The sequence below is a fragment of the Sycon ciliatum genome, chromosome 1 (genome assembly GCF_964019385.1).
Source record: "Sycon ciliatum chromosome 1, ocSycCili1.1, whole genome shotgun sequence".
Classification (NCBI taxonomy): Eukaryota; Metazoa; Porifera; class Calcarea; order Leucosolenida; family Sycettidae; genus Sycon; species Sycon ciliatum.
In genome coordinates this window covers 56,571,112-56,585,703 of record NC_088643.1, presented here as the reverse complement: position 1 = coordinate 56,585,703, position 14,592 = coordinate 56,571,112, and the positions used below count along the sequence as shown (strand labels likewise).

The 14,592-nt window shown below is 45.2% G+C and overlaps 2 protein-coding genes across 2 annotated transcripts; one reads left to right on the top strand and one right to left on the bottom strand.

Moving 5' to 3' along the window:
- The first annotated feature begins 1,650 nt into the window (after positions 1 to 1,650).
- LOC135804475 (double-stranded RNA-specific editase 1-like) lies at positions 1,651 to 4,352 on the top strand. The gene has a single exon (XM_065318357.1). The coding sequence runs from the start codon at positions 1,783 to 1,785 to the stop codon at positions 3,739 to 3,741; it is 1,959 nt and encodes a 652-aa protein (XP_065174429.1). The 5' UTR covers positions 1,651 to 1,782; the 3' UTR covers positions 3,742 to 4,352.
- A 1,219-nt stretch (positions 4,353 to 5,571) lies between these two features.
- LOC135804476 (cilia- and flagella-associated protein 144-like) lies at positions 5,572 to 9,038 on the bottom strand. The gene is made up of 4 exons (XM_065318358.1): positions 8,616 to 9,038; positions 7,171 to 7,230; positions 6,771 to 6,874; positions 5,572 to 6,102 (listed from the first exon to the last, which is right to left on the bottom strand). The coding sequence occupies exons 1-4, from the start codon at positions 8,749 to 8,751 to the stop codon at positions 5,980 to 5,982; spliced, it is 423 nt and encodes a 140-aa protein (XP_065174430.1). The 5' UTR covers positions 8,752 to 9,038; the 3' UTR covers positions 5,572 to 5,979.
- Between the last annotated feature and the right edge of the window lie 5,554 nt (positions 9,039 to 14,592).

The following is a 14,592-nucleotide window of genomic DNA, read 5'->3' as shown; positions in this document are numbered from 1 at the left end:
TGCATACTTTTTAGGGACGTCGCAAAAAAATTGTTTGTCCCTGAAACGAACGAAACGAACATCGTTCATTTCGCACTCGAGGGCCGAGCTAGCTGAATGCAGCTTGCTATGTTGGATGGCGCAAATCGCTTGCATGTACATGTACGCGACGGTGTGGGTTGACTTGCGATTTTGGCTCTCCCCCCTCCCCCGGACACCACACAGTGACACACATACACGCAAAATGATGTTCTCGTTTTCAGGGGCGACGAAACACTTTTGCGACGCTCCCAGACTTTGAGTTTGAAATCCAGTATTGCAATGGGAGTGCTATGGTGCCCACAGTTGTATTTTTTCTTGTGGTCGTTTTGTTCTTATTCCGCGATCATGGAGGGCATCACGCTATGCGATCACACCACATTTATTTACAGCAGTAGACGTGTTCTTAGATCTGTAAATTTAGCCAGGATTGTTCTTTAAATTTATGCCATTTTCCAGCCTAAGTGTTCTTCAGCGAAGTGTTCTACGGCGCCCGATCATACTGTATGCACCCAAAATTTGTTTTAAAATTAAATCGCAGTGTTTATAGCTATAATCATAAGGGCCATCTGTAAAAAATAATAATAATGATCCTGTTTGAGGGAAAGACACATAATTATCTGTTTTTGTTAAGAGTAGAGCTCACGCGCTCTCGATCTCTTCCATCAACACTGCAATACATGTAATTGAACTCATTTCACAATGATTATTACATGTACCGGTACATGTACAGTCAACTTCGCTCATAACGACACTCGGCGGGGCAGCAGAAAAGTGTCCTTATTCGCGAAGTGTCGTTATACCCGAAGTCTCATTAATATAAGGTGTCACAGTTGGATGGGACTTTGCTCTGGGCATGAAAATTATGTCGTTATTCACGAATTGTCGTTATATCCGCAGTCGTTATTAGCGAAGTTGACTGTATTTCAAAACATAGCCCCATATGCATAATGAATGTATGACTGCGTAACGTCGTACTAGTAGTAGTAGTAGACAACGGCTAAGCAGTCAGCCATACTTTCTTATTTTAGCAAGGAGTAGTGTCCTGCCAATTTTCAGGTGTGTGTGCGTGTGTGTGCAAGAGTACATGTGAACATGTTCTCTGTTTTACTTTATCACTTTATCACTGTGTATGTTCCCGGAGAACAATTGAGAATATAAAGCCGTGCACCAAATACTTGGGTCGACACGGAAAAACCCTGCGTTTTGATGTATGATACATGCATGCAATTGGGTAGGGCCGGGTCAGAGGGCAGGATTTCTTAATCCAGCACCCTCGTTAATCCAGCAGAAAAGTTCAAAACGCCGTAGCAAAAGGTGACGGATTAGAGAGGGACGACTGTAGTACTATACTATAGACTATAGCAGAAATAGTTTCGGCAAATAATCCTTCATCACAATCAGGTTCATGAATCTACGAATTTAATTAAAAATGACGATCGTCGACGTCATCAATAATACAACGACCTCATACTGACCAGCAGCGCTAGCAGGCCAGGGAGTCGTAAAAAAATATATATATATACCGTGGTATTTTACGACTCCCTGATACTGACGTCACGTCGATGACACCGGTATTTTCAACTCAGTCAAGTACAAAAAATAGTCGGTACAATTATTTAAATAATAATTATTGTTTGTGTTGCCTTTTCAGTTTTATCTTGCCACTTTAGCCTCTTTAGTAGATTGTCTACGAGTGTAAACTTACTATTGTACAGTCATCTAGCTTCTTGTGAATTCGTAGGGTTTATCTAGTATGACAGGATGTCTTCTGGTGCTGTGAAAGAAAAGGATCGCGTATGGGCTGACAGTGGCAATGCCTTGATGCGTCTGAATGAAGTGTACCCGAACAAGAGCGAATCATATGCCTTCTCAGATGTCACTAAAGGAGATGGGCCTGCTCATAACTCTACCTTTTCCTGCGTGTTGAGTGTTGGTGAGCAGGAGTTCCATGGAAATGGACGAAGCAAGCAGGCTTCAAAGCGCGATGCAGCTGAATTGGCCCTGCACACCTTGTTTCACGAGGGGAAATTGTCAGAGGGTTATACCATTCGCATGAAGAAAGTCGTCGGGGAGCCTGTGGTACCAGTGCCCACACACAGGCCACAAGCAAGTAGTTCTGCTCCAGCAACACCTCCTGTGAGCAAAAAGCGTGAGCATGTAGAATCAAGTAATGATAGCACACCGGCACCCCCTAGCAATCCGGCCAAGCGACGGCGATCCGTGATTGTGCCCAGTGCTAGCCCTCTGTACGTACTGAACAATAAGCATACGACGGGAGTTGAGTGGGAAGTACTGGAGCAGAGTGGGCCACCACATGCTCCAATCTTTCGAACTCGCCTGGTGGTTGATGGCAGCGAGTTTATTGGCGAAGGTGCCAGCAAGCGCCTATCACGGGGTGATGCTGCCAGGCGGGCGTTAAGCACTTTGGACGGTCTTGAGATACCCGACGGACCAATGCAAGAAGAGCAGCCAGCACACGGAGATCCTTCTCTGGGGCATGCTTCACAGCACCCACTGCAACATGGCATGGAGCCACCACACTCGCACTCCCAGGTCCTTGCCAACCGTTTTCAAAGGTGCTGTATGCAGAAATTTATCGAACTCCGCGATAATCTTCCCGACGCGCAGCGCCAGTTCAAAGTAATGGCTGGTATTGTGCAGCTCCGCGGTGGATCTGTCGCTACCGAAGCCAGTGCAACTGTTGTCTCCCTGGCCACTGGCACCAAGGGTATACATGGTGAAAACCTGTCCTTGGATGGCACAGCGGTTAACGATTGCCACGCTGAGGTTTTAGCGCGGCGAGCCTTCTGCATGTACGTGCATGACCAGATTCGACGCACAGCGTCGGGCGAGGAGTCCGTGTTTGAGCGTGTGTCTGTCAATGGCCGAGATATGTTTGCTCTGAACCCAGTAGTCTCATTTCACCTGTTCATTAGCTCAGCGCCATGTGGAGATTCCCGCTTGTTCACCGTGTCTGCGAATAACGAAGGCGGCAGCAGTAGAACTGATGCTAGCCAGCAGTTAGGGACATCGCAGCGGAATAGGCATGGCAAGCTTCGTCAAAAGATCGAGGCTGGTGAGGGTGGCGTGCTGTGCGAAAGTGGTGCGTCAATTCAGACCCTTGATGGTCTGGCAGCAGGGGAACGACTGCGTACAATGTGCTGCTCTGACAAGGTCGCCCGCTGGAACTGCTTGGGCATCCAGGGGTGCCTCTTGTCACGCATTCTGTTCTCGCCCATCTACTTCGAAACGGTGACCGTGGGTGATGTCTTCAACTATGATCACATGTACCGTGCCGTGTACGGTCGGCTGGCTGGTCTCGCTCTACCGAAGCCGTTTTTCTTCCAGAGGCCTTACATTGCCAAGAGCGACCCAGTGCCAGACGAGTATATGGCAGCCAAGTCGTCGAACCAGGCCATGAATTGGTTCCTGTCCGGTAGTCAGCCTGTGGAAGTGCTGAACTGCAGTACTGGAAAGTGCCTGGATGGCTCACCCTCACGCCTTTGTAAGAGAAGCCAGGGCCTGGCGTTCATGAAAACATCCGGTATGCTTGGAGTGGATGCCACAAGCCAGCAGATTTCAGCTGTCACCTACAACAAGCTGAAGTCAATGTCACACCGCTACCAGGAGTGTAAGTTGGCCTTGTTCAACAAGCTAGCCAATGATGGTTTGGGAGCCTGGGTTCACAAGCCAGTTGAGCAGGAGCAGTTCTTACTCTGATCAACCGATCTGCTTCATTTCCTGAGCAGTGTGCAGCCTCATGGTATATGCGGTGTGCTCTGCCATATTCTTCCAACCATGCTTCTTATGGAATCGACGTGTTTCAACCCTGTGGACTTCTTTCTTCAATAACACTTCTGTATCGATACACAATATTATCCTGGTCCTTGAGCAAAAGTAGAATTCTTGCTTCTCTTTGAAACGAAGAACACTGCACTTGGCTGTTCGATATCTGGTGTGTTCTCGTGAGATGCATGATACTAGTACGCGTTCGACCTGTCTTCCTGCATCTGCCGGTTATGGCTTACTGCTGCACTTCTGTTTAGCTGCGCATGTATAGTGCAATATAGCATCACGCTGGCAGCCCACCCCGCGCACATATTCATTTCGGTTTCTACGAGTAATGTCTCCTGCTCAAATCGCATTGTTGTACAGCCTTCTGCCCAGTATTTTTTTTATAGGTAAGCCATTTCCCACGCATGCACATGTTCACTTTCACTTTCCATTGTGCCACTTAAAGACGTTCCTGGTCTTGCTTGGTGTTTGAGCAATAGAATCTTCTCTCATTTCCCACCTGCTGTGCGTGTTGTATATTAGTACCATTACCCGTTTCTTCCCCGAGGCTCTAGTGCGAATGTCCGTGTTGGTACATGTACTTGTTTTGTTTGTTTCTTAGAGCACAGGCAATTCTGCCTTCTCACCAGACAAAACCTCCGGTTCCTACTAAGAACGAACATAATAATTATGAATATGAGAGAAACATGAGAATTCTAAAGTATAGAATTCGAATAGGTGTGTGTGTGTGCGTGTAAGCAGTGCAGAACACTTAGGGACAACATGCAGTAATGTGTATAATCGTGTATAATAGTAATAATAACTAATAGGATGACCCAAAGGCTGACCGCCTATCGTGGGGTCCGTCACATTATTATGATGAGTTGGGGGGGGGGGGGGGGGGGGGTTATTGCGTGCTTCTGTGTAATTATATTGATGTTTTATTTTCTCCTCTAATTTTGTATTGCGCACAACGGCACGTGCAAGTCGCTCATTTTCGAACAGGGAATCATAGCTTCTAGGGTGATGACACGGGCGACAAGGTGTGGGCTTCACTCCCCGGGCTGCCCATACCAGTCACCCTTTTGGGGCAGGGGGCAGGGCCGATCCCTTTTGGGGCGGGACTGATACATGCATAATAAATTAATTATGCAGACTCGTATTAGTAAGACATCGTTGGGCTGGGCCATGTTCGGTGGTCAGCAGGTCAAGGCCGAGATCACATTGCGAGTTGCACACCGATAGTCGATAATAGACCAGAGGCCAAGTAGAATGTCTGAATCCAGGGTCGAAACGCACACCGTTTCGCGTTCTACAGTAGAGTCGCGCGCCGGGGAACATGGAGCTCAAGAACGTCCAGCCTAAAATAACACTAAGAACGCAACAGCGGAGGTATGGTGCCGTGCCATCTCCCTAGATGCTGCCACTCCCTAGCTCCAACTTACGAGAGACCAACTCTGCACAATAGTCAATAGGGATTGAACAGGATGACGTCAGAAGTCATTAAAATTAGAAACGACTTCTGGCTGAAACTGGACCCACTCTAACCATAGCAAAGTGTGGTACCTGATGGGCAGGTCCCTCATGTCACGTGCCGATGTGACTTTTCCTGTACCAGCCATGGGGTCGCGACCAGGAGGGCCAAGTACAATCAGTTCCGTTGGATCAGGATGTCGCCCTGCTGTGAAGGAAGCTACCCAAACATGCATAGACTCCACACATTGAAAAGGTGGATCACAGTCCCCCATGTCAGTGGATCCAAACGTCAGCACCGTGTCATGACTCCAGCCTGGTTTTGACGCAGCACTTTCAAGCCGTGTCCCCTTGGAAGAACAACATAATGATAATTATTGTGACAGCAATCATGACAAAGATATACATGTAGGCTGGTCTAATACTTTGGAGATAGCTAAAATCAATAATTATAGCATGTGCTCAACAAATTCATCCTTGCACTCGCAGTATAAGTGATTGCACTTTTAAAAGTAGTTTCTGAGTCTGACTCTCGTAGACAGGTTTATTATTGACTAATAGGTATATGGCTGTTTTGATATGACAATGTTATCTGTCGATACTGAACAAGTATCAATTGCTTGCTGCTGTAGATCCTCTGAGCTTGTGCACATCTCGGGGCACAGCCAGAACAATGTTGTGCTGCTGTCATGCGGAGGGGTCAACCGTTGCTCATGACTCAGATTCCTCGTTCTTGTGGCGATTAGCAGTCCAGACGGCCTCCATGTACTGCGTGACTCCAGTCCACTGGTGTCCGTGCTGCAATCGGCGGTCATCGAGTGGTACGGGCTTCACCTAGACGTGTGGCGGACAGCAACAAAACACACAAAAACACTCACACACATCATACAGGTAGTCCCATGGTCGAATGAATCACAATCACTTCATGTCCACCATAGAATATGATAAAATCAAGCACCGAACACTCTGTCAAAATATTCGTCCATGGACCATGACATGTATTCATATACTGGACATTCATTGGTTTGAGGGAAAGATGCAAACGGGAAAAGTCTGAAGGAAAAATTGGCTGTCACCATCAGGACTCGAATATACTGGACAAATCGACATTAGCCAGGCATTTGATTTAGTTCAAAACTCCTTAGACGAAAAAGGCAAAATTATATTCCCGGCGAATTTTTTTGCTGATACAGTACAAGGATCAAGCTTCATTGAAGTGAAAGCCAACAGAAATTTGCAATTTTTAAGTTTTCGCCTGTTCCGGATAATTTCCCACATTCCTTTTATGCACTCCTTGGCGTTTATCATGCTGTGCAGAGTGAACGGTATTCACGGCTCAACGCTGTTCCTTATCGCTTTATCACATCATATGTGTGTGTACCGTAGTACTAACAGTAGAATAGCAGCGTTGACACAGTAATGTACAGGAAATGGCAAAGACTTCTGGAATACAAATACATGTACCCAACTTCGTGAAAGTGTATTGCTGCATAGCTACTCACCAATGGTTTGTTGTCCCAGCCAACTTCTTGTGCTTCTGTCTGCGGGAAGTCGTACTTTTCCTGTGGTGCCCGGATTGATTGACGATACACTTTCAAGAAAGTGGCTGGTAGATCGTACACAATGGAAGAACAGAAATTCGAAGTACATTACAATCATATTCTTGATAGTGAAACTTGTTGCTCACGGTTCTGTTCAGGAGGAGGGGAGACACAAATGCCAGCACAAGTGAACTTGACCCTCTCATGTACAATACACCAGTATTACACTTGATGCATTTTAAGCGCCAGTGTGCAAGGTGCTGCATTGATGGTCCAGAAAAAATGTCCAGGCTCATCGTGTCTTCATAATACAATCTCAGTAGACATGCCAAGCCTTTATAGCCATACAACAATATCTTACCATCTTCCTCTCCGTCAGCAGAATCATGCTTGCTGTTTGGCTTTCCGCTCAGCGAGAAGGCTGTGGATTCACACGGTGACGACAGAGTTCGTTAGCCACCTCAACAACGTGTACAGTGCATTCACGCCGGCAGTAAGGGGCAGTCCAAAAAGAAAGAAAAAAGTTTCGTTTATGGGTGGGTGGGTAAAGCAGGCCAGTAGCAGCCCCATTTTGGTTGGTCCGGCAAGATCCGACCTCGATGCCCCCCCCCCCCCCCCCCCCCGAGCCCACACTCCTAGTACTGTACTAGTGCTAACGTGACATATGCCGGTACATGTACAGGTACAACATGTACATGATTGTACGCCGGTGTATGTACATGCATGTAATCGTGACCATGCAGAGTGACATAGGGCGAGAAAAGGAAGAAGGATGTTCTGCATGATTCAGGAAAAAGGGCATCAGCATGTTGTGTCCGTCCAAACAGAACTTGTTGAAGCCTATGAAGGCATAGCAACATTATCTAAACGCATGTGATAAAAGAACCAAAAATGGACCTTTGGTCCCTTGGAGGAGGAGAAAGGACATTGCAATGGAGGAATGGCTGGAGGTCATAAAGTACAGGACACCACCCACATAGATGTAGATCTATGTTATAATGTACATGGTATTCGCAACAACATGTACTACTAGAGTTCAAAGTATATCCTCTTGCTATTACCATGTACTACCTCTACTTATACCTCACTACCTCTACTTATTGCACATATCATGGGTGGACATCCTGAGCTGCTTACATGTGTGAGCTCCTGTTTTTTTCTTTTTTTTTTGGCCGAATATTGGTCCGGCACCTGCCGGACCTGCCGGACCGCCTGCTACGGCCCTGTCAAGGAGAGTTTCGTTTTGAAAAATATTGATAATGTGAGACACCAATGCGATCTAGCTGTCCAGTCAATCTATTTTTCGCTCGGGGGGGGGGGGGGGGGGAGAGTGGGGGAGGGTCCTAACTAAACTTTTCCGTTCCGTGAAAATCAGTAACGATAATGCCGGATGGCCCCTAATACAATGTACGTCACATGTTTAAAACGTACACACGCTCAACAGTGTGAGGGTCAGCAGAGTAAAACAGGCCAGCTGGAACCGGTCCGCTTGGTCAGGCCATCACTGTTTAGTGTTGACAACTAACGTATGTTTACCTCCTCAGCAGTAAACATGTGTTAGTTGGAAATTGTGATGTCATACTAGATCTCTGGTCCTTCCCCATTGAAACGTATGTGGATTAGAGACAGACTTACAGACATTAATTTTCAAAATGATGGGTAGTGCTCGGTCACGGACCGCTCGGATACAGGTACGCGAGATACATGTATGAGTGTAGTGCCTATTGGTAGTATGCTATCCTAGTAATGGCACGCATGTACGATCAGAGCTTATCATCGTGCTGCGTGTGCTGCCGCTAAGCTAACCTTTATTGTAAGGGTTTATGCTATAGTCCTGAAAGACTTTCTGGTTCTTGCGCTCCTTGTGCACCGTCTCACGGAACTGTGCGTTCTGGTGGACAATGTTGATCGGCTCCTTCTCTTTCTTGCCCGCTTCGGCCATGACGCCTATGTAGTGGAATATAATTGTCCTACGCTGTGCCTGCTTCTTGGTGGACGGATGTCACACTGATCAAGCGTTGCTCCGATCCAACAACTACACCGCGCAGTGGCGATATCAATGTGAAGGTCTACCCCAGTCTGGTGTACAAGTAACTAATGCAGTGGGTTTTTGCAGGCGAGAATTATTTCACTGCAGTACTGCTGGGTGAATGGAGAAGTCGTTACCAACACTTTCAGAGCGAACGTTCACAACGATGTGTTCCAACTCGAGGAATAGAAAGCCTGCGTGGATTGATGCAAGCTCTACACTACTACTACTACTACTACTTGAGTACCACCGTAATTTTTTGTAGACGCTACCATGCCGGCATGTGCAGCGCGCGCACGCAGTGCAGTGGCAACAGTTTACTGTTGCCACTGCAGGTACCATGGTAATGGCAGCGGTTCGCATCGTGTCATGGTGATTGTCCCCTCCTTTGGCTTTGAACAGTGTACTTGAACTGTGTTGAAGTTTGGTTGACTTTTGTCCAATACTAAGTCTAATAAATTTTATTATAGTAGTTTCATGGTCATTACAATAATATTATAGTACAGGTGGAATCCTGATATACATGTAGAAGTTTTTCCAGGACCGATTTCTGTCAATACGATTCCCACATAAAAAATTCTGATAATTCGAACCTCGAACCGGACATGTCCGGTTAATTCGAATTCCACCTACATAGAAAATGTGTGGGATTTGTGCTGATAATTCGAAGTTAGCTATGTGTAATTCGAAGTTCACTGTACACTGTACTGGTCAGTGCAGTTTGCATGAGCTGGCTGTGCCTGTCAGTTCAGTATCCGTGAGATCTGTGTCTCTATGGCCCATACTGGGCCATAGCGCAGCTCTGCGTGACCAAGGGAGCATTTTCACATACATGTACTGTGTTGTGGGTTCATGTTTGGATAATTAGAATGTCCGGATAATTAGAAGTTTTTTTCTGGCATTTGGAGGTTCGAATTATCAGGATTCCACCTGTATTTACATGGTCACTGACACTGTGACAGTGACCATGGTGACTAGTGCTAGTGAGTAGTGTCCGTTTCACAGTGATCATGGTGATTGGAAGCTAGCACTCCACCGGCACAGAGCTGCTGAACCGAATCCGGGGCGAGATACATGTATATACAATCACATGTACATGTACTTCGTAGCTTGTAGGTCATCATGGTTGACCCGGGCCGTACCGTAGATAGGGTCCAGCGGATAATGCCGGCATTATACGACTATCCGAGCATCAGAGCATTATGGAGCATTAGAAAGGAACAAAACGAGCATTATGTGAGGCTTGAGCGGCATAACGAGTTTTATAGTGGATAATATCGGGAAATCCCAGGTTTTTGGCAACAATCGGCTACAATCATGATCATGAGATGTTGTCTGATGATTGGTTTTTCCCATGAAACTCTGAGTAACAACGAAACAGCCCTATTTTACCTTTTGTGTACCTCTTGCGTACCACGCTCCGCCCATTCCGGGCATTTGAGCACTATGCATTGTACCGGCGCATGACTTTGTGATTGTGTAGACACGTAACACCTTTAGCACTAACGCTACATAACTATTGCTACATAAAACGTTATGATTGTAGCAATGTGGTCAGGTAAATGTATAATACAAGCCATTTGTGAAGCATGCCCAACCGAGGCCGAGGCAGTTCAAGTGACACAAATCCGGAGAAATTATTTACGAGGTTTCTTTTACGTTTAGAATAATGGAGAGCTATGGAGGAGACATACGCGAAGTGAATATCAAACAGACGAAGATGAGTTTTCTAGTTGTACCAGAGGCTCTGGAGATAGCATCTGTAGCGATACTGAAGTAGTCAGAGATGCATTGCTAAATTTGGACCAGGATGAAGGAGCTGCTATAAACTGAAAGAGCTCGTTCCAAAAGAACTGCCTTTGCCGAGTCCAGCTCAGGAGGCTCGAAAAGAACTAGAATTTATTTCTCATGGACTCAGTACCAAGTCGATTGCTCAGCAGCACTTTCCTGATGAAGCACGTACAGTTAGTTGTGGACGGTTGTAATTAGGGCTCAAACGATTAGTCCGATTAACCGGTTGCAGACCGGTTACGAAGAATTAACGGTTAACCGATAAAGATAACGGTTACGCAGTAACTTTTCAGTCAATTTTGCAAGTATCAGGTCGTTGCAAAGTATGCACTTTCGCAGGCTGTCGCACGCGTACGCAATTTCTGGGCTGTCAACTCGGTCATATCTGGTCTCTTGGTGTGAGAGTATGTATGAATGAGCATAAATAATCTTTCTTTATTTCAGGATTACCCAAAGGCTAACTAACGCCTATCTGGGGGATCTCCTATTTGTGTATGTACTAGTAACATAGTTTTAAAAGGATGCGAGAGAAAGTGCGCAAAGTGAGTGTGAAATGTGGGTTTTAAAAAGGAATAATAAGAAACACAAGGAAAGAAAGCATGCAAGAGAATGTACATGTGTGCGTTGTACTGAATAGGGTACATTTTTTGAATGAATATAGTCAAATATACGGTTAAAAAAGAGTCCGCAGGATTGCCGTGGCTTATAGGTTATAACCGTTAAACCGACCGTTAGCTTAGCAGTTAACCGTTAGGGGTAAAACCGTGACCGTTTGAGCCCTAGTTGTAATGCCAGGCCTACAGTCAAATGCTATCAGAAAGGAAGAGTATTGTGGCAAGCCATACGTCTACACGCCATCTCAAGGAGAAGATGAGAGCACAAGCAAAGGATCTAGAGTGGCAAAACAACTTCTGACCACATGTTTTCAGGATTTCCGCAAATGGGAGGGCTCTCCATCTGAGATCGGATCTCAGGAGCTGGCCTCACGTCTGATGTTTCAGATGAAGACATGATTCACAGAGTGAACGCAGTGACAGCTTGTCTGCAGTAGGCTCCGGCGGATTATGCTCGCGAAATCATGGAATTGTGCTTTCATGGATTCTCGCATTATGCTCGCGAAATCCTCATATTATGCTTTGGCACGCAGGGATACATACTCACTTTGTTGTACTTATGGAGCCTCAAAGTTCGGAAAATTGTGCCTTTTCGTACTTGCAAGTGGCCATTAGTACAACAAAATACATGAATATCCCCATACCAAGATGACCATGCATGCTAGAGATCAACATGGAAAGAGAAAACATGACTCCTTCTATTCATTAGTTAATTTCTTTTGTAAAAAGATTTTTTCATTGCTAAATTAGTTTGAGTTACCTTTGAAAATTATCATGTTCAACTGTCTTCGTAACCGTCATACTCGTCCAACCGATGTCACCCTCACCCTGCGAAAAATCAGCTCATCTCTCCCGTAGCTCCACCTCTCCTTCCAATATGACCGAACATCACCTATACCTCATTTTTTTAATTATTAGAATAACCATAGCTTGCACAGTCGATGGTCTCGATCCAGCGCGCTTCTCTGCACACCTTTTCGTAAAAGGTGCGAAGTAGTTTGTGAAAATGAAGAAAGTTGCGATTTCTTGCAAAACAACGGAAAGTTGCGAAAAAAGTGGCCAGCATCTTTGGAAAAGGGCTACTCCGAACCCTTTACCATGCGGACCACCAGCACTGATCAGTTGCATTGTACACAATTGTGTAGCTTACATACTGGAATTGTGGTACAACCATGTAGTTATGCTCCTACCTCCGAAAGGATGCCTCATTATGCTCCAAATTTTCAACCTCCAAATTATGCCAATAGTCTGCCGGCATAATCCGCTGGTGCCTAGTCTGCAGGCAGGAATACTATTTGCCAAGATTAATTTCATCCCAACAATGAATGACTACCTGCAATAATGGTTTCATCTCTCACTACATGGATAATTAGGGGAGGGATTTGATAATTGATACACCGACTATTCTGCCACAACCCTGCATCAAAGTTGGAATGGAGAGCAATCAATGGAGAAGCGATCATGTCTTATAGTGCTAAGAAGTAGTGGAGCTCGTGAGAGATAAGGTGGCAACTTCAGATGGAGATTGACGATATGCATAATTTCCTGGAAGTTTGACAATGTGCAGACTTTCTTCCATTTTTGTCCCAAACCAAGAGCATTATATCCCTTGCTGAAGCATTATAATCAGCATTATAAGGCAGTTTTTGGAGCATCATGGTTAGCATTATACGAACATTTTCGGAGCATTATCCGCTGGACCCTAACCGTAGATCTACGGCCGTAGATCTACTCTGCAAGGCTGCAATCCGGGGTCCCTGGTGAAACCAACCTACATGACTGTACATCTACTTTCCATCTTGTTGAAACATTTACTACTGTAACTAATACTTTAATAGTTGTTGTAGATCTACGTTATTGATAATGCCTAATCATGGTGTAGATCTACATGTACATGTAGAATCTACATTGTAACTATTTTAAAAACTGATCCGCGGCATTTTTTACTAAGGCCACAGCTTCCAATCATGACATGCAAAGCAGCGGTGCAGCATCGCAGGCATGAATTGGTTTTGTTTATACCACCCCTGGTAGTGGTAAGCGGATTATGCCGGCATACTTTTTTTTGGCATAGTCAGGTCCTTTTTGAGAAGGAGCATAACATGGCATCCGAAAAACTAGGGCAGATTGCAGATGCCCAATGAGGCTGTTATACACACCTGCTATATTGAAGGCATAATTATTGAAGGCATAATATTTGGCATATTAAATCACATCTTTTTTGAGAAGGAGCATAACATGGCATCAGAAAAACATGGCCAGATATGCCCAATGATTATAATTAATAATTAATTATACACACGTGCAAAGGACCATACATAGCGCTTCTTGTCGATTTGGAATAATATTTTAACAGCCACGTATAGGGGCATCTCCCAAAAGTTCAGCGTTCGCTTGTGAATGTGGTATTCCTCTTACATAATCATTGTCTTGTACTTCCACAAAGCTCCCAGTCCACATCAAAGTCATCATGGCAATGGTCTGACTCTGAGTCCTTTTTTTCATGATGATTATCTGTTAGCCTCTTTTGGTCTTTTTGGTGAAGCATATAAAAGCGTAACTGGCTGTTTTCTCGAGCATCCGCTAGGCGCTAGAGCATGATCTAGATCTGGTCATTTTCCGAGCATAATCCGCTAAGACTTACCGGTATACCCCGGCCCTGCTCCCTAGCAAGCCATGCATGGTAGGTCTACTGGTAGGTCTACTCGCACTTCGCAGTACTCGATCGTAGGCCTTGACGGATTATGCTAATATTTCGTGAAATTATGCTTTTCGCATTGCTGAAAAAATTCTCGAATTATGCTATTTTTATGCTAAAAGTTATCATATTATGCCGCATTATGCTCACATATGCTGCTAATGTACATGTACATGATGGTTCTGTGCAAAATAACAGGGTAATTTTTTGTAGAGGGCGTTGTACTGCAGTAGCCAAAGTTCAACGGGGTCAACGCACCGTCCGACCTAGCTACGAACGTCACTGATTGTAGTGGACTGGACATAATTATTATCAAGGGAGTCGTAAACCTCCGACTTCCTGGTAGGGCTAGGCGGATAATGCTCGCCGAAATCCCTCATTCTGCTTTTCGGTCTGCTCAATATTCTGCTCATGAAAGTGCATTTTCTGCTGAAATTTCTGCTGAAATCCAGTTATGTAAAAATACACTTGGCACACATAATTGGGTTCAGGATCTAAAAAGATGAGTCATGTGAAATACTAGACAAGGAATGAAAAAGAACACATGTGGCCGGCGCAGGCGTACTTCAGATGAAGGCTAGCCACACTACATAATATGGCCCAGTTGCAGCGATTTTCGACCTTCGTTACAAAATGCTTGTTTTGCGAACA